The following is a 20,587-nucleotide window of genomic DNA, read 5'->3' on the forward strand; positions in this document are numbered from 1 at the left end:
TTCACAGCAGAAATTATTTCTACCTTGGAAAATCATATAAAACTTGGTGAAGATGGAACAATGAGGTGTACCTTAAAGAATAAGTAAAATTTGGATGTGGAGGAAGGGGAAGAGCATCAAGTTCAAGGGCACAAAGACCCTGTCAGGTCCTAAGTGCAGTAGGCTCAGGGGAAACTGCCCAGGACTGTCTATGGGTTTGGCTGAAGCCCAGCTTTGGTAAGAGTATGCATGTAAGTGCAGTGGAAACTTAACGGAGTGGACATGAAAAGATCTTCCTTAAAATTATGATTGTTCATATTTATTGACCTGCATTTCTTTTTCTTCTAGAAGAACAAAAAGTATCAGTACAACTTGATATCTTTTTAAGAGCAACCAAAAAAATTCACCCATTTTTAAGTATGCAATTTCTGGTTAGCTTTCATATATGAATTTAATATTTAATTACTAGAACTAGAGAAAAACAAGTGAAAAAACATAAGATTTTGTTTTATGGTAGTGAATGTTATAGTTTTACAAGAAATATTAGTCTAATATATTGAATTTATGTTTTTAAACAGATTTTTATGTTTTCAAACATGCTTATTGTGGGAATTTTTATCAAGATTTTACAGTTTGGAATGGGGAATTTCAGATGTGGTTTTCATTCACTCTACAAATTACTGAGATGGAGCTGAGTTGTTATGAATCTATATATGTATAGTATGTTCATATACAGACATATACATATATGTATATCTATCTATAGATATAAAGATATGGATCTGCAGATAGATGATATAGATCAGGGGTAGTCAACCTTTTTATACCTACTGCCCACTTTTGTATCTCTGTTAGTAATAAAATTTTCTAACCACCCACCGGTTCCACAGTAATGGTGATTTATAAAGTAGGGAAGTAACTTTACTTTATAAAATTTATAAAGCACAGTTACAGCAAGTTAAAGCATATAATAATTACTTACCAAGTACTTTATGTTGGATTTTCACTAAGTTTGGCAGAATAAATCTTTATAAAAGAACTTACTATAGTTAAATCTATCTTTTTATTTATACTTTGGTTGTTCCGCTACCGCCCACCATGAAAGCTGAAATGCCCACTAGTTGGCGGTAGGGACCAGGTTGACTACAACTGATATAGATGGTTAGGTAGGTTGACTACCACTGATATAGATGGTTAGGTAGGTTGACTACCACTGATATAGATGGTTAGGTATAGAGAAAGAGAAATATACTAATTATTCCTATCAGTAGAAAGTATCTTATAAATTTATTAGGCATTTAATATTACAAGTACATTATAATTAGCATGAAGTTTAAAATCAGTCCTTAGTTATGGTATACTCTTTTTTTTTGCATAATGATGTCACTTTGATTTTAAAAATCTGATTAAAAATATACTTTGAACATCTTTACATTGAGAACATTGTAAGTATCCAACAGGAGTTCAGCCTGAGCTGGGCGGTTTGTAAGGCTCTAGCTTAGTGGCGCACTTGAGTGTTGAAGCACCTTTGTTTCCAGCCTCATGGCCTGCAGGGTGGGGTCCCCAAGGTCCTGGGTGGCAGGAGCAGCTCATTGAGTTTCCAACAGACCACAGAAACCATGCATCTTCAGACAAACTAATCTAAATAAACACTAGGAATTTTGAAGACCCCAATCTCCTCTCCACCCCCTTTACTTATCCTAGACTGAAAAACACAATCTCATCATCTGTTCCTCAAAAGAAACGAGGAAATTGTTGAAACCCTTCCATGGTGTTGGCTTTAGGGCAGCTCTGAGGGAGCTGGCCATGTTGTCGATGTGGCTTTAACACCAGAGAGGACACTCGGGACTGTTTTTGCAGTCAGCTCACCTCACTTCCGCCTTTTCAAACCAGAGAGTAGTCATCTTCCAAATACGTCCACTCTCCTTTTCCTTCTGCTTCAGAAGTTACAGATTTCTTAAAACCCTGAATAAGTTCATTTTTTGGATGTGATGAACTGTAGTACAAGTTGTTTCTTTTGTGAAACATGCAGTGAACTTCATTACTTCTACTAAAACCTTTTCCCTGTATTATTTTTTTGTATGGTAACTTACTGTTTTCTACTAGTTGACTTTCTGCCACAAGATAGAAAACAAAACAAAACAAAAAAACCTTTATGTGAGAGTATAATGGCAGCAGGTTTCTGACAAGCCCCATTTACAGGGTACATTTTTCCAAAGGATGTTTCAGTAGAAAATACAGAAGCACTATACAAACCTACTATTACATTTGAGAAACCATTAGCCTCAAAGGAGTAATAATGGTATGCTATTAAAACCATGAATACATTTTCAGTATCTGTATTCGAAAAAAAGCTTATAAATATGTAAATTTCTGTTCAACAAATCTAAAATAAAATGCACTAAAAAACTGATATGTAGACAAAAGTTTATTTACACCATACAACATTTTAAATATTTTATACACAGCTGCAGCAGAGAAAGCTACTCAGAGCTTTCTAGAGAAAACTGCAATAATAAAGATGTGAAATATATTATTCATATAAAAGTGAGATTATTACTTTATTGCATTTAAAGCAATGAAGAATGTAGCTCAACAAACATTCATTTAATGACAAAAACTTTGCTTTTATATTATAAAGTAAAAAGTGTAGTAATGGCCAAACAGACTGTTATAAACTTTAAAAACTGCATAAATATATACATTGTGCTTCATGGTGAAGTTTTTTGAAAACTAAACCATATGAAGCGGTTACAACATGAATCGTTGCTTGAGGTTTATCTATAAAGATTACCTTACAAATCCATTCCACGGGTACTTACAACACAGGATGGTCAGAACTGTACACCTGGTCCTCTCTCCACTAGCCTGATTAGGGAGAAGTTACCATACGCAAAACCCACTGACATTTGGCACGTGAAGGTCCTGACATAGGATAGTCACGCTGTCCAGATAGAAATGTCAGGCTTCCCAAGTCTTAAGTGTCAGTGCAATAAATTTTGTCACCATCTCAGTCCATTTTGATTTTGTTAAACTTCTGTTTGAAAGTCACCCTCTTGCACATCCAGAGGCAAATTCAGACACTTCTCCCATTCTGCGGGCCTCAGTTCCAAAGCGTCCTTTGCCTCTGTATCTAAGACATTGATTGTGGTGTAATGTTGGTATTCACTGGAGTTTTTGAAAGTGTCCCATGGATTCTTGTTTGGTGCTGGGTTTTCCTGTTAAGAAGAGAGGAGAAGAGAGTCATTTATTTGATGAGTAGGGTGGCTGCTTGTTGAAGTTTCCCGGAAGAAAGCATGTCTGTAACCTTAATCCAGTTTATACAAAATGGAGCTGATTGAAAATTGTGGCCAGCTGCAGGAAATGGTTTTGATTTCACTTTTCTTTCATTGAACAAACTGATGAACACCTTCTTTAAGTTATCCTAAAAATTTCCAGCAATCAAAGGAAGTGAATAACATTATGGAAGGCTAAGTAGGTGTTTTGTTTTGTGCATCTTGTGAAATGGCAGAATGGCAATATTCAGGTGGGAAGTAGCAGTCAATTGTCGCTAAGGTTACACATCGAACATTTAAGTATTTGCCAGACCTTTTGGTGGGATAAACAAAATTTGAGGATATGTAATGGGACATGTTATATAATAAAAAGTTACCCAAACAGTCCAGATTTCATAAAACTGAATTTTTATCACTATGTTTTCTTAGTTTTTTTTCTTTAAGAAATTGTCCTTTTTAGAATATTAAAATGCTACTATGTATGTTCTTTTGTGTGTCCTATTTTTTTTTTCTGCTGTGCATTCCCCACAATTTGGGTGGCACACTGATTTCATAAAAATCATTCTTTCCTTCGAAGAGCAAGCTTTTTAGACAATTATGCAGCAGTATAAGGGTTTTAAAAAATATCATCTACCAGCTACCATTTCTTCTTATATTTCATAGTATATACCTACTTGTTACCCAAGATTTCAGATCTGCCTAATTATGACTCCACCGAAACTGTCCATGTTGTAGGTTATAGGTGCTTAATAAATATAGGAGGAGACTTTACTTAAGGTTTTTACAACTTAATATTTTGCTAAGGTTTAGTGGTGAATGGCTTTATCTTAGATAAGTATTGTTTAAAGATTTCTGTTAAATGAGGAAATTTAAATGGGATAGACTAAGCTGAGTAACATCAAAGAATAAGAAGGCAGCCTTGGCCAGATGGCTCGGTTGGTTAGAGCATCGTCCTGAAACAGAGGTTGCAGGTTTGATTCCCAGTCAGGGGACATACAGTAACAGATTGATGTTCTTCTTCTTCTTCTATCTCTCTCTCTCTCTCTCTCTCTCTTCATTCCTCTCTAGAGTCTATAAACATTTTTTTTAAAGGAGGCAGTAGTGACTGAAATCTCCTTAGAAAAAAATTAAAACACCTTTAGCTGCCTAATGTGTCTTTTATCCCTTCCCCACCTCAAATTCTAGTCTTTAACTAATTATAATCAATTAGCTGGGGGTGGGGGACATAAAACAGGTGCTTGAATCATTATCGGTGTTCCATTCAGGTTGATATAACTCATTTTAAAGTACAGATAAGAAAAAGACAACCTGTTGAATACTCATCATAACTAGAAAATAAATTATTAAAAATCCTCAAAACAGATGTTTTCAGCACTTAGTGTCCTTAATCATGATGACATACAAGAAAAATAGCTAATAGTAAAGATTTAACACTTTGAGGGGTGAGTTTTTTGTTAACCCTTTGAATGAGGACATACATGAACATTCCTACTACTAGGAATAAAGTTAATAAAGTTAATAAAGTTCCCCTCTAGAATATGTGCAGGGGATTAATTCTGATCTAGTCTTAATATTCTACAGTCTCATGAACTGCAGTGTTGTAACTCACCCCTCTTTCTTCCCTCTCTCCTTCCTTGCCTCCCTTCAACCTATATTTATCAGCCACTCTGTGCTGGGCATCATATTAGGCATTAGGAAGAATCAAGTGATAAACATGGATTATCCGTGAGGGAGCATAAGGTTTAAAGTCTGACACATGCAGGTCCAAGTTCCATTTTCTCCATTTCATGTGAATGTGACCTTGAACGACTTCCTCAATTTCTTTTTCATATTTATATAACAGTGACAAATAAACTTTTTATGTTGGGAGCCAAAAGAGTTGGCAAAATGTGCAGATCATTACCTAGTTTGTGGGGTTGCAAAAATAAAAAGTGGAGCTGCCTTAGCATGACACCTAGTATTTAATAAATGCTCACAAGATAGTACTCATACCTATTATGAAGGTGTTCATAGTGAAATGGGGGTGTTCATAGTTAAATGGGGGTGTTCATAGTTAAATGGAGGTATAAATGTATCTATAGCTATGATCCAGAAAATGTGCTGTGGGGGTGGAGAGGAGGGTGGAGAGATGGCTTTTTTCAGCGGAAAGTACTTAAACCTTTCTGAGAAGTGACACTAGGGCTGGCTTAGAGGGGTGGGCTCGGTCATGAAGACATATGTGGGGCTGGAGGCCGGATGGCTGAACAGTCATGCATACTAAGAAGTAGAAATCCAGAGAGCACAGGGATGGGGTAACTCTGAGAACAGTGACCAATTTATTTTAGTTGGAGTAAAAAAGAAGAGCTGAAAAAATGAGCAGAAAGTGAACGAGGGGCTTTGTATACCAGGCTAGTAAATTTGGAATTTATTTTGTAGGCAATAGGGAATGGTTAAATGTTTGGGGGGGAGGGGAACTATGGTGACCTGAATCATCAATCATCAACTGAAACGTTCTCTAGTGTGAACTGTGGTGAATCAAGGCACAGAGTGGATTTATCTATCCTGAGCAAGGGCTGTGTCTAAACAAGCTTTCTGAGAACCCTTAGGTTGACAGAAAGTTCAATCCTAACGTGTTAGTTCATTTGCTTCGAAAATAGGGATTTCATTATGCTTGGAACAGGTATGACTTTTCTTTTATATTTTGAACATCAAACACCACGGATACATGAACTAGAATGGCCAATTTTAAACTCTGTCAGACTGTCTAGATTCTAATTTCAAAGAGTATTATTGCCAGTACATACCTGATTGAATTTCTGGGAGTTCTATTAGTGGGCAATAAATTAGGGTTGGCTTTCATGTTCATCTCTCTGAAGTCCCTTGGCACTTCCAGCTGAACTGGGGCTCTCACCACTGTTCACAACACGTGGTGAGAGGCCCTGTGCCACTACAGTGCTGAGGAACTCCTGCACCCACAACCAGAGTGGGCAGGACCTGCAGGGAGGGGACTGCGCCCACAGGCTGCCCATCTTCCTGTATGGCTGTGTGTGATAAGAGCGGAGCCCACAGCCTGACCAGGCGGTGGTGCAGTGGATAGAGCATCGGACTGGGATGCGGAAGACCCAGGTTTGAGACCCCAAGGTCGCTGGCTCAAGCAAGGGGTTACTCGGTATGCTGAGGGCCCGCGGTCAAGGCACATATAGAAGGCAATCAATAAACAATTAAGGTGTTGCAATGTGCAACAAAAAACTGATTGATGCTTCTCCTCTCTCCATTCCTGTCTGTCTGTCTCTGTCTATCCCTTTCTCTGACTCTCTCTGTCTCTGTAAAAAAAAAAAAATTAATTAAAAAATAAAAAAGAGCGGAGCCCACAGACTCATATGGAAAGGTGTGACATTTTCAGTGGTTCAACTGAATGAATGATACACTGTGGAACAGCCCGAAAAGTTGGCTAAATTTGACAGTGAGAACTGCAGGGGCCAGGAAAGGGCTTCAATGGAGGCTTGAATTTATGTAGCTGTTTTTTTTGTTTGTTTGTTTGTTTTGAGCTCAAGTACAGAACAGAGAAGATGTAGTCAAACTGAAATGTGTGTGAAAAAGGCCCGATCGATTTTAAACATAATGTAAGCCAACATGTGTCAAGCTTCCAAAACTGCTAATTTGGTCTTAAGGATGTATACATAAAAATAGAAGTTAACTGGCCATGAGAATTTGGAGCCACCCAAAACACAGCAGAGCTGTCCGAGTGTTTCCTATAGCTCCTGGGTCCAGGGCAAGCTAGCTGCCACTTGGAGATAAGCCTCCCTCTCTTTGTCCTTTACTCCTCTCCTCCTTCCCTCCTTTTTCTTCCTTCCTTCCTTCTGCCAGCCTACCAATACTGGGGACAAAATAAAAAAGAATGTTTTGAGTACCTCCTTGGGAAAATGAGCTCTTGATGGAGAACAGTTTTTGAGAAACACTCAAAGGAGTTAATTTAACAATACCTTTTCCCTGTAGTGTGATTTAAATTTTGTACTGCACTGAAGCAGGGAAATGGACTAAATAGTCTTTTGTTTTGCTTTTGATCTTCAAATTCTACAAAATTACCATTATTTGCAGTGCTAGGCAGGTGTTATGAGGTAGCTGCAAGGAAAGAAAAGGGTGGTGGTGGGGGACTTTATCGAGATTTTTATTTTAAAAATGTCTTTCTTTACCCAATTAGGCGAGTTTTCATTAGCAATATGCCACTACAAAATATGACTGAATTAATGATAATGGACTCACTCACATGTTCCTTATTAATTAAAACTGAATAAGAAACTTTTTTCTCTTCTCAGATCCAATAGTCATACAGGAATGACAGCTCTATCCTCCCTACTCCTACCTCCCAAATGATAAATCTTTATAAATCATTTCTAGAAAAGACACATTGCTGCAGAAATGTGGTGTAATTAGTAGACCATTGAGATACGGATATTTGTGTCATTAATGATTTAATAGCCAGACCATACAACAAAGGGAAATTACAATCATATTATAGCAGTCAGCCAGCTGTTTCTGTTGCATAATCCTTTCAGATTTGTAAACATAACTCTCTCCTTTTATTTTCAACAGAGTTTCTTCAACTTAGTTCAATGTTAGATTTCAATATTCCAAAATGGGTAGCTAATGTGTTTGGGTCTAATCTCAATGATGCAATCCTCACTTGCCTGCTAACTAAAAATTGACAGATTAATATTTGGAGATGAGAAAGAAGCACTCATTATATACTGCTCACAAACATTAGGGGATATTTCAAAATGAATATGAAGTGATAAAATATCCCCTAACGTTGGTGAGCAGTATATTTAAATGTCTTGCATATGCCAACCATTGTGTTGGTGATCATATATAATGTGTGATTCCTGCTGTAAGGAGGACAATAAATATATGCATAAACAATTTACAAAACAATTAAGAGCCAAAGTGTATAGTATTTCTTATAACTGTCATTTAACAAACACAGATTGAACTATCATAGACATGTAATACATCAAGAATAGCCCTTTACTGATAACTTACTGTGACCAGCACTGTACTAGTACTGAGAACACTAGAAAAACATCAAGACACATCAATTCTTGCTCTTGATAAGCTAATGTTACTAACTGGGAAGCTGGGACAAAGACTCACAAGACACGTATCCAAGACTCAGTAGAGTTAGATGGTGACCAAACACCATGTATCTTAGGGCAATAGATAGATGATAGATAGATAGATAGATAGATAGATAGATAGATAGATAGATAGATAGATAGATAGATAGACAGACATCAGAACCTCAAGTGCTGGGAGGAGGAGGCAGTCCATCCAAGGACTGCAGAGGTTCAGAGAAAGAGCACCACATCTGGAGTGAAGAGCAGTGTCAAGTAGCAGACACAGCTCTTTCTCTTACAGCTGAGTCTCAGCTTCTTGGCCTCAAGTGCCCTATTCACTTTGCAATATGGACGAAGGAAGCATATATTAATTCCCTTTTCTGATGTTCACTTTAGAGAAAATTGAACCTGAGAAACAAGAGCCGGGTAACTTGCTCAAGACCAGATCTTGGTTGAGGTTCCTATGAGTATACTGATTTCTAGACTTCCGGTCTGGTGCCTTTACAGAAGATTATGCAGCCTTCTAGGGAGCTCTGACTGGGCCATGCCATAGTAACCGCAACATATCGTTGTATTTGAAGTCAGTTGCTAGGGTTGTAGTAGTGTGAATGAATGGGAAGAGAATGGTCACACCATCAATCACAGCCCTCCGTGGTGATATGTATCCCAAATCTCCTTGAAATATAACCTACCACTCAGCTTTCAGGTAACGACTCGATTACACGTATTGAGCTATATATATAAAATTTACATTTTATAACCTTAAAATGCCAAGCCTTCAAAGAAAATGGAAAAATTTAGTTAATTGAGTATCTGAATTAATTTTTAACTCTGATAAAAGGGCCAGGTGAAGCCAACATATTTTGATATGTAACTGATTTTAATTAAAGCTTATAAATAAGAACATTTGAAATATGAATAAAAATGCTTAAAGATTCTGTCATTCCTAATTCACGTCTTAGCACATTCCAAAGTACATTTTAGGGGGGTTACTTTTTTTTCTATCTATCCCGGTCTTGTTCCCAAAGAGCTCCTGGGGGCAGGAATAATAGCTAACATGACACATTATTAACGTGGCATCAGGCACTGATGAAGCAAAGCATACTCACCATACTGCTTGTATTTGGTATATCCCGAAATCTGTCCAAAGTTTGAAATTTCTGATTTAGTTCCTGAAACAGTTCCATATGCCTCTTCCTTGTATGCATGACCTTCTGCAAAAGAGAATAAGATGGCTCTAATTTCTAATTTGATTTATGCATAAAAAATTTTAATGTATTCGCCTTACTAATAAGGGAAATTAAGTTTGGCAGGAACCAGGAGGTCCCAAAAGGTGCCACAATTGCAAATCCTTGTCTTATAGTCAGCACTTCTTTAATATGAGGAATTGGCTCTTTCTTCTGCCTACAATATTACCAAAAAATAGGTTTCTCTTGTGGGAGCATTAAAAATATAGCAGTCATTCCCGTGTAAAATTTTCATCATTTAGAGTTAAAACTGTTTTACAAAAATTGTTACAATATAAAAAAAAGATGTTTAAAAATTTAGACTTGTAAAGCACCCAAGTCTCTCAATGTTTGCCATGGGAAATATTACTTTTTTATGTTTTATTTCTATGAACGCTAAAATCTGAGCTCACTGTACTGAAGAGGGAATGGAACCCCAGGCCCTGCCATTACAGGCTGACTCAAAGCACTGAAGTGTCTGAAATACAGGTAAGATCTAACACCTTACACTTTCCACGTGAATCCTGACTGAGCTCCGCAGAAAGGAACTCTGACCCATAGGTTTCCTATATTTGTTCGTGAAACGAGACAGATCTTAACTATTAGGATTCAGAGCACAAATTGTGTGGATGAAGAGTTCCTAAAAATCACAGACACAAATATATCAGTACCTCTCATCTCTGGTTAAAGTCTTTTCTCCCAAGTTTATCAAACTCAACAGATAGAGTTATCAATAAAAATGACTTCGGGGTAAATAACGCAGGCCTAAACTCTTTCTGTTAAAGAGCATTTAAGAGAGCACAAAGAAGAGTAAGATAATATATTCCCTATATTTACAACTGTCTTTTTCAAGGAGAAAATACCTCCTCAATTTCAATTTTTACACATTAAAAAAAAATTAAAAATACAGTATTTCGATGATTCTCCAAGACTGTGTCTTGATGTGTGTATAATTTTGTAGTATTTTTAAGCATGTGCTTCATAACTTACCATTTTCTCCTGCAGACTGCATACGTATATTATATTCTTGCCTATGCTACAATTTGAATATTTAGTCTGTTTTAATTATCAAATAATTTCATAAGGATTTGTTTTAAAAAAAGAGTATCTCTGGGGGAAGATCAATTATGCCCAATTTTCTTCTAAAAAGATACTTGTGGAGAATATTTTTTCTCTTTAAAAAAGAGGCAAAGGATTCAATGCAAATTGAATCTTCAACACATTTTAAAAACCTTATTCTCTTTTCTGTCAATTTAACTTCCTATTTTTAATGGCTCTGCATTAAGGTGATACTTTGTTTAGCTAATTTCATCTTGTTTTATTAGCCTACTTTTATATGAGACAATTCTGCCATTTTAAGTCTTGCTGAAAGCAGATTATTTTCATTTCTGCTCCTCTTGCTCTAGGAACTGGTTGCTGATGAATCAGGGGGTTGAGGATAAGAACATGGCAACATTACTCATGACGGGGACATGAAACATAGCAAGCAATTATAGGGCGATTAACTTCCCATCAGTTTTGAGGAGAGTACAGGAAACAGATTTGCAGGATTTACAAGGAAACATCAGGCAAACATAATTTGACTAGTGATGGCTGATAGAGGTTCATGAGAGGGAGGATTTGCATAAGCAACTCAATGGAGGTATTTTTGAGTACCACACAGCTGGCAAACATTGCAGTACATTCTATCCTTGGGGAGGCAGACATTCCCATTCATTATCAGGTCCTAAGACACTGATTAAAATATCAATTAGTGGAAAAGAAATACCTTTTTAAAAAACTATAGTAGCCTGACCTGTAGTGGCACAGTGGATAAAGCATCAACCTGGAACACTGAGGTCGCCGAGGTTGCCGGTTCAAAACCCTGCACTTGTCTGGTCTAAGGCCCATTTGGGAGTTGAAGCTTCCTGCTCCTCCCCCCTTTCTCTCTCTCTCTCTTTCTCTCTCTCTCTCTCTCTCTCTCCACTCTAAAATGAATAAAAAATTTTTTTTTAAACTATCGTAGTCAGGATATTGATGACTGGCTCTAATTTACAAAGAGTAGTTTTCATGATAGCAAACCTTACTAGGTAGTTATTTTGTGCCAGGGTACAGTAGGAGTGGTGCCACAGCACTGGCATTTCTCTAAAGATATTTCAATCTGTCAGACAGTACGCCACATGTGGGCTAGATGGTGGGGTAATAATGGAGTACAAAATCTGGCCGAGTTCCTGCCCTCTTATAGCTTGAGGTGTAACGGAGGACACAGGCATTAACCACATAATTCAAATACACAGTTAGAACTGTGATAAGGAGAGCAAGTGGTGGTGTTTCCAGTACAATTTTGTCCAGAAAATTCCTGAATTTTCTTCCCTTAATGAGATTGTTCCTTTCTAAAGATCGGGAGCTCATCGTCTTCCGAGATAGTTGACATTATGGCCCAGCACCCTCGTGTTAAGGTGGGCAGTGATGATTTTGTCTGAGCAGTGTTCTTTTCTCTTTCATCTCATGAGAGATCCTCAGTTTCCACTGGGGAGCTATACCTGCCCATGCTGTTGAAAATGGGGATCAAGACCCCTACCATCCTCTGTCTAAGAGGTGCATTTTTTCCATACTTTTTCAATAAAGTTCTCCTTTCTTTGCTAGTCAAAGATACTTCCTGTCTCTTGCAACCAAATATCTCTATTGGATAAAGCATGTTTAATAAATCAGTCTCAAATATATCTCATAGAAAGGTAGATACATTTACTGATTGGAGCTTTTATGATTGTATTCTGAATGAATGGACAGCACCTGATTCTGAACTGAGTGGATTTGGAGAAGTTGGATTGCAATAACATACTCAAAATATACTGCTCACAAAAATTGAGGGATCAGGGAATGTGCAATACTCCAGTACTTTCAGCTTTTGTACAGTGCATTTTCACCTATAAAGTAAAAGTTTGTTTTGCATCTCATTTGCATAATCAACTTTCTTTGACTTGTTGCTTGCTTTTCTGATGTCCTTGTTTAATAAAAAAAAATCAAATGCTTTATCACTTCATATTCATTTTGAAATATCCCCTAATTTTTGTGAGCAGTATATATGTGGTAGATAGAACACCAATGGTATATAACCAAAAAGCATTCTGCAGCGTTCTACATGGGTTCATGAAAGCTACTCTAAATAATAAAGCACAAGGACCTTGAAATTACTATGGAAACAAATAAAAAGTAATTGGATACTAAACTCTGGGGCCTTTTCTACCTAAAACATTAATAGCAAATATATCCTCATGCCATATGATTATTATAATTTAAAACTTAGTACAGCCAGAAACCACCATAGCAATGATGGCCTGTCTGGTGGTTCCGATGGAAGTACCACACTAGGGCTGTCATTCAATAGCTCATGCATCTGTCATGGGCTCAGTTTGATTTTCTAGGCATGATTCCTTCCTGTTTGAGTGTGTCTTTCAGCTTTTACAGTGTGGAAGTTCCAATGACAAGAAAACCAGCATCACAGCAAATTATGGAGAGGTTCTAAGGTTCTAATCCAGCAATGTTTGAGGATTAAAAACTTGGCTGTGGTTTTAGTTTTCACAAGAATAGGGTTGCCCCTTATTTACTTGTTTGAATAATTATTTGTAGCATTCATGCTTTGATAGTCTTAACCACCTAATTTAAAGTTTTCATGCTTGTAAATCTTTTAGGTCCATTTTAATGGCTATTTTTGGGTTTTTACTGAGCTTAGGGTTTACCTGTTTACCATTTTGTTTTTTGTGTGTGTGATTTAAACATCCTGTGACCCAAATAAATTATGTGAAAAACTTAATATAGGACTCAGTTTTCTGTGACTTTGTAAAAGTGATAAAATTGTAACCCATATAGATTTTTATTTAAACAAATATATTCAAAATGAAACATAAGCTGTTCATGAGACTATATTTTTGTGGAATTAGGATGTGAGTTCCATACACAGCTTAAAAAAAAGTTGAGTGATGACAATCTGAGAGAACGGGAGCATCACTGAGCCTTTATCTTTGTTATAAAAATGGCTATAGCCTGATCAGGTGGTGGCACAGTGGATAGAACATGGCCTGGGATGCTGAGGACCCAGGTTCGAAACCTCCATATATATATATGCCTGTCAAATATTATAGGCATTTTTTTTAAGTGAGAAAGAGGCAGACATACAGATAAGAGGAGAGAGAGAAGAGCAGCATCAAGTCTTTGTTGTGGCACCTTAGTTATTCATGGATTGCTTTCTCATATGTGCCTTGACTGGGGGGCTCCCTCTGAGCCAGTGATCCCTTGCTCAAGTCAGTGATGTTGGGCTCAAGCCAGAAACCATGGGGGTCATATCTATGATCCCATGCTCAAGCCAGTGACCCCATGCTCAAGCTGGTGAGCCCACACTCAAGCCAGATGAGCCTGCACTCAAGCCAGCGACCCTGGAGGTTTTGAACCTGGATCCTCAGCATCCCAGGGCATGCTCTATCCACTGTGCCACCACTTGATCAGGCTATAGCCATTTTTATATCAAAGATAAAGGCTTAGTGATGCTCCCATTCTCTCAGATTGTCATCACTCAACATTTTTTTAAGCTGTGTATGGAACTCACATCCTAACTCCACAAAAATATTGTCTCAGGAACAGCTTATGTTTTACTTTGTATCTTTATAACTCAAGGGAAGCAGTCTTGCAGCCTTTTAATTATTAATATTAGAGAAAAATGATACATTATAAAGCACTTTTATGGAATTTGTTCTTTAAAGAAAAATTAGGGTGTAAACAAACTGCATGCCTTGAGCACCTACTCTATCCCAGGCTATCCCCTAGATCAGGGGTCGGGAACCTATGGCTCTCGAGCCAGATGTGGCTCTTTCAATGGCTGCATCTGGCTCACAGACAAATCTCTAATAAAAAAATAATAACATTAAAAATATAAAACATTCTCATGTATTACAATCCATTCATTTCCTACCGCTCATGTTCATGGTTGCGGTGGCTGGAGCCAATCACAGCTGTCCTCCTGGACACCACCAAATTTTTATTGGATAATGTGTAACGTACACAGGTCATTGTATGGCTCTCATGGAATTACATTTTAAAATATGTGGCATTCATGGCTCTCTCAGACAAAAAGTTTCCCGACCCCTGTCCTAGATGAAATAAATAGTTGGGACATGTCAACTCTAACAGTGCTAGGTTTGGACAAACTTGGATTTAGATCTCATTTCATCACTTTCAAGTTGTGTGGTCTGCGGCACAAAACCCAATCATCCTCTAGCCCCAGGATAACCTTGCAGGGCTATTTTGAAGATTTAGAAAGGGATCTAAGTCACTTATCAGTGGAGCACACAGATAAGAGCCACTTAAGAAATAGCAGCCATTATTATCTTTCTTAATCCTCACAGGGAGCTGGGAGGTAGCAGTCACCCTCTTGTTTCACTGATCAGAAGAGTGGAGCTCAAGAGGCTAGGTAAAGCACCCGGGCTCACACAGGTGGCGAGAGAGCGGAAACTCATTCTGAATCTAGTGAAGTCCCTTGGCATGCTTTTCTCTTGGATGGATCCTCCTTCAGACTGTGATTATGTCTATTCAGATGGAAAAGGAGATGAAATGATCAAGGGGAGGCTAGGTGCCTTTTGAGGAGAGCCCATAAACGCTGTGGCTGTTGATCCCCCTGCAATTCTCCCAGGTCTGCATTTATCGTTTGAAAGGCTGGTCTCCACAACACCTCCTGGGCAGTGACGTTGTATCCCTAACACCTAGCAAGGGGTTTGGTGCTCAGCAGGTGCTGGATAAATGTGTATGGAATAAATTAAATTAATGAGATGGTGTAGGCAGGCACACAGACCAGGGAAGATGCCTGTGTCATGGAAGGCCATCGTAAATCTGGCCTTTGGTCCTATTCAGATCTCCCCACTGGAAAAGAAAAGGCTCACGTTGCTGGCCACAGGCCGCAACGCTGTCTTCTCCTTCTGATCCATTGCGCTCTCTTATTTTCCATGAGGGCAGCTCATATAGGGCCTGGAGACAGGTTTGAAACAAATGGTCGAGGTTTTCTCTTCTAAATTCAAAAATGTAAATCACAGAGTTGGGATTTCTCTATGTCTGAATTACAGACAAGATAGGCATTACTACACACAGACTTTTAGCAACAGAGAAACTGTTACAAAAAGTTGGAGAAACTCCTGACTGTAAAGTTTAGATTATGGGGCCTGGACATCATGGGAATTAGAAAACCACTTTGCCTGAATTAGCTTTCCCAGCCTGAGGAGTTCATTCACCTCTACTGCTCTGTCCACATTGACTATTCTAAACCTATAGTTATTTTTATTCTCTACTGTTTTGCATATTAGGCTTCCATCCAGTGTGGGCTGTTGAATACCAGTCTGAAGTGAATGTCAAAACATGTTAAGGAAGTGACACACATTGCAGAAATTTAGCTTGATTTTTAAAGCTGTGTGTGGGAGGACAATGTTTTTATGTACCTCTCCTTGGCAGAAGTCCCAATGTGTCCATAAGAGAGAACCTGTAGCCACTTGAACTGCCTGATACTATGGTATCATTTGTTTCAAATGTGTTTCTATTTGAATACATAGAGTACTCAGGGCTTAAAAGAAATGAGACAAAGGGTCTGAAAAAAATGAATAAAGAATATATATACATATGTATTTTGTCACTGTCACTCAATAGTGTACCTGGCCAAGAATAACTCTGTAGCAGTTTAAATTTAGTAAAACAGTAGAGACGGCCGGAGAGTAGGCTGCACTTCTCAAACTTCCTCCTGGAAGTGCACGGACTGCCTAGCAGACTGCATTTACTGCATTTACTGCTGGGGGGGGGGGGGGGCAGCAGGAAGGGGCCTATTATAAACAAAATATTCTTAAATTTTAATTTTTCATCCTTCATTCACAAAAATAGTTATTGAATGTTTATTATATACCAAGTCTCTGCTTGGACCTGGGAACACAAATCCAAAAGAGGTTTGGTCACAGGACAGGAACATCACTATAGTATTTTCTGTATACTTTCCTGGAGGCAAGGATCAATGTTCTGCCATTTTATGACCATTCAACACTCGGCTATATTTGTTCCAGGAATGCAGTGTTGTCTTAGAGATGGCTCCATGAAAGGGCTTTGTCTCAGGCACAGCGCTTACAAGCCACAGGGTTTTATGGATCTATGAGTTGTATTATTCTGTATAGATTCTCTGGAACATGTGATGCCTAAAACCTGAAGGGAAAATGCTTTCAGGGGTCCAGGAGGCAAAGTTTATCATGGGCAAAATGCCCAACTTGGCCACTGGCGGCAAAGCTGTGGGGTGGAGAGCTGTCGGGAAGCTTGACATAAACAGATTTGACTTCCACAGTCTGAATTAAAAGGGACAGAGGATAACATGGACCTTCCCTCAAGGACTATCCACAGAGTACAAATAGATTTTACTAAAATTCATCAGCATTTAAATTTATTCTGATTACATTTGAGATACCTGCCACAGAACTATAGTTGCACATTGACTAAGGGAAATGTTTTGTAAAGAAAAAGCAATAGCTCCAAGTTATTTCCCCCCAAATTTTGATATCTATTGCAATCATGCAATAACTATAGCAATCACAGAACTAAATTTATACCCAGGGTTGTTATGTTGCAATGCTTCACTATTATCAATATGTTTTGAAAATACTATGATTATATGTTGAAATACTAAGCAAAGAAGTAAGTATCAGCTTAAGGACTCTGCCAGTCGTTGCCATAGAGAATACACACAGAAAAAGAACTGTTTTTCTAATGTTGCAAATGACACAATATGATTAGATTTCTTTATAGTGCTTGAGATTACATAACTTTGGCTGGTGCCACTGAGGCTTAATTTTTGATCTAGATTTTTACTACATTTCTTCACTGAAGACTAGTGGGTTAATTCCCATCTCCTTGCCTTTGTGCTAACACAACAACTCACTGCTTTTAGGCCAAACACACAGAGTATATGATCTTATATTTTTGGCTACCTAAAGAATAATAGAACAAACAAGCCCCACTGAAATATCTATCCCTTTTAAAGCACTAAAGAACCTAAAAGTGAGGATTGCTGAATATATTCTCTTTAAACTTATAGTCTTGATCCATTTGCCCTAAAAACTTAGGCTATAATAAAATATTTACCCCACACCAGCTTACTACAATTGAGCCACATCAGTACTAACTGCTACCTGGGCATGGAGGCCAGGCTCTTTATCATTAATTTGTATGCTGAACAAATACTACTGAAATATCACTGGAAAAGACCTATTTCTCTTATTCTGTAGTCAGGGTGAAATCAGACCGTCTTTACCATTGCAGTAAATAAAAACAATTAAGTCTCATTTTTGATACCTGATATATATTACTGAGCAACCATATTCATATCACATAAATGAAATGATTTAATTATGAGTTCCCATGTTCTAGGAGGCTTTTGTAATTTTAGGGATATGAGCTAAGAGTATGTTAGTTAGCATCACAACAGCACAAATTGCTGGAGAACTTGGTAACGTATTAAATCCAATTATGTCAGCAGGCGATGAATCATATCCAATTATCAAGATGCCTAAATGCATTTTATGTGACGCTCAAATGTCATTAATTCTGTGCTTAGCATAAGCTGCTCAAAGGACATGATTTCAGCAATTTCTAGCATCGATATTACTGCATCGATATAAATTCAATGTAAGTTGGAAAAGGAACATCTTGGTCTTGTGCATATCTGTAAAAAGGCAACTTAACCAGCACTTGCTATTGGAAAAAAGAACCTAGAATGTACCACGGAGAACCTAAGTGCTAGGAATCAGGACACAAGGCAGTAAGTCCCAGAGGAAGTCTTGCTCACAGCCAAAGATCCTCCCGGGTCACTTCAGGCGTCACTGAAGTAAAACGATGGTAATGATTTTAATTTTAAAAGTCAAGAAACCAACATTCCCACCTCCCAACAAACAGAATAACCAAGTTCAGTCCTTACTGTAGATTGTCCACATAGCATTTATTTTAAAAATGGATTCTTTACTTGTCTGGAAAAATCTCAGTTTAGCCCAGTAAAAAAGTTTTTACAACTACTTATACAGTACAAATTTTAATTAAAAATGTTTTACTTCTCATTTAATTAAAAAGAGAACCTCTACATAGTTGCACAGAATGTGTTTAAATAATTATATATCAATTTTGAATTTGAGTAATTAACATTATTTTAAAAAGTCTTAGAAACTTACCTCAAAGTCAAGGTCTGAATATCGTGATTTTCTTCTCTGTAAGATAGTTTTTAAAAGGAAGAAAAACCAACAAAGTTGTGTTTAGTCATTGATATGAAATGAAAATCATGATTCAATAAAATAATCCTGCCTCTTTGCGTTCTAAGTATTGCCCTCACATAAGAATATGCTAAGATTTTATGACTTCTATTTTATCCACATTACATAAAATATAACTTGTCTAATATAAAAGAATACAAAATATTCTGTAAATTCACAAAAAAAAATTTCAACATTGAAGGAGATTTTCAGTCTAGTACAGCAAAACTACTTTAGAGACACAAAGGATTAAAAGCTGTTCAGGAAAAATCATCTAGGCATCTCAAGACCTCCCAGCGACCAACCTCTTATCTTCCTTTCTACCAAATTCTATCGGGTACTTCTACCAAGTCTCACCAACAAATTTCTTGGGTTTTGCTACTCCTCCAGGGGAGAGAAGTCCTTCTAATTGCTAGTTTTTCCCTGAGGATGTCGTGTTTATCCTAATTTAGTAAAACAAATAAATAGTCCACACCCCAGCAAAACATAGATTTAATAGCTCACAGAGCTACTCTGTGGCTCCAGCTCTGTTGAACAGTTTCTATAGTATAAATACGCATGAACATAATAAAGTAATTAGGCTGCAAGCCTGATAAAATCAGTAAGTGTAATTAAAATGAAATTAATGTGATATTACATTAACATAAGGAAGGTATTCTTCGACTCTGCTCCAAGAAGTCACAGGATCCTTAGACTGATTAGGTGTAGCAGGAGATGGCTGGTAAGTGGAAAAAGGGTCTTTCAGATTTTTAGAGTACAAAGCAAGTGTCCAGTCTAGGTGTTTTCTTTTGGGGGAGGGGGAGTCTTTTTCTTTTTTTCAGAGGGAATGGGAATGGGATAGGAAAAGTTAATAAATATTCAAAACAAGTGATATTCAAGCAGTGGTAAAAATATTTAAACCTTTGGACAAATACCTGTTTTATTTTTTCCTCTTCCCCTCCCCCACTATCTACAATCTTAATTAAGTTCAGTGACTTAACAGGGAATCATATCCAAGGTCGGAGGGAGGCTCTCCTAACTGCCAAACCTTAGGAGACACAGAAGGGCACTCGTGCAGTTTACCGTAAAATTTGACTAAACTTCTACTCCTAGTGTTACAACGGTCCCTGCAGGACCAGCGCCTGCCTTTCTGCGGAACCAACTCCCTGAATCTTGTTTCAGTAGACAGAAGGGAATAAACCAAAAGAATGTTTCTAAAAAGTTGAAAAGTTCTGAGATAATTTGAATTTGGTGGAGCTGGACTGAGAATCTCGTCTTCACATACCGACTAGGAGAGAGCCGAGGGGACTGCTCTAGCAAGTGGAAACGCAGCATGTTGATCTCACGTTGCTCCGTATGTCCAGCATTACCCTAGCCCAGCCCTGGTGACAGGCCCGAAGGAGCAAAGAGAGTGGACAGGCATTTAACCCAGACCTCCTTTTGCCATCTCCCTGCCACTGTTATCTAACTGCTTTGTCTAAGCATCAGGCTCCGAGGTCCTGCATCACACTTTGCTGCACCGTGCTAGACGAAATGTCAGTGTTTCCATTCTACTCTTGGATGCTTTGCCTTCTTGGCACTGACTCAGCAGGCTGCTTTTCGTAAGTACACATTAAGCAAAATTCTTTCCTAATACAGCACATCTAAGCAGGGAAACACTTAGTTTTAAGCAATTATTATAGAACATTAGTCATGAGCTTTGTGTTCCATTTGAAAATTAAATAGTGAAATCTTATTAAAGGTTC

At 37.8% G+C, this 20,587-nt stretch overlaps 1 protein-coding gene across 3 annotated transcripts in view; it reads right to left on the bottom strand.

Moving 5' to 3' along the window:
- Positions 1–2,362: 2,362 nt before the first annotated feature.
- Positions 2,363–20,587, bottom strand: part of ADGRB3 (adhesion G protein-coupled receptor B3) — a 796,575-nt gene continuing 778,350 nt past the window's right edge. For 2 of the 3 annotated variants that reach the window (XM_066359102.1, XM_066359101.1), the window contains 3 exons: positions 18,786–18,821; positions 9,457–9,561; positions 2,364–3,197 (listed from right to left, as the gene is read on the bottom strand). In XM_066359102.1, coding sequence (XP_066215199.1) covers positions 3,009–3,197; positions 9,457–9,561; positions 18,786–18,821 — 330 coding nt within the window. In that variant the 3' untranslated portion in view covers positions 2,364–3,008. Of the gene's footprint in view, positions 3,198–9,456; positions 9,562–18,785; positions 18,822–20,587 lie in introns of all 3 variants that reach the window. The other variant, XM_066359103.1, reaches the window with a different exon arrangement.

This window comes from Saccopteryx leptura, chromosome 1 (assembly GCF_036850995.1).
Source record: "Saccopteryx leptura isolate mSacLep1 chromosome 1, mSacLep1_pri_phased_curated, whole genome shotgun sequence".
Classification (NCBI taxonomy): Eukaryota; Metazoa; Chordata; class Mammalia; order Chiroptera; family Emballonuridae; genus Saccopteryx; species Saccopteryx leptura.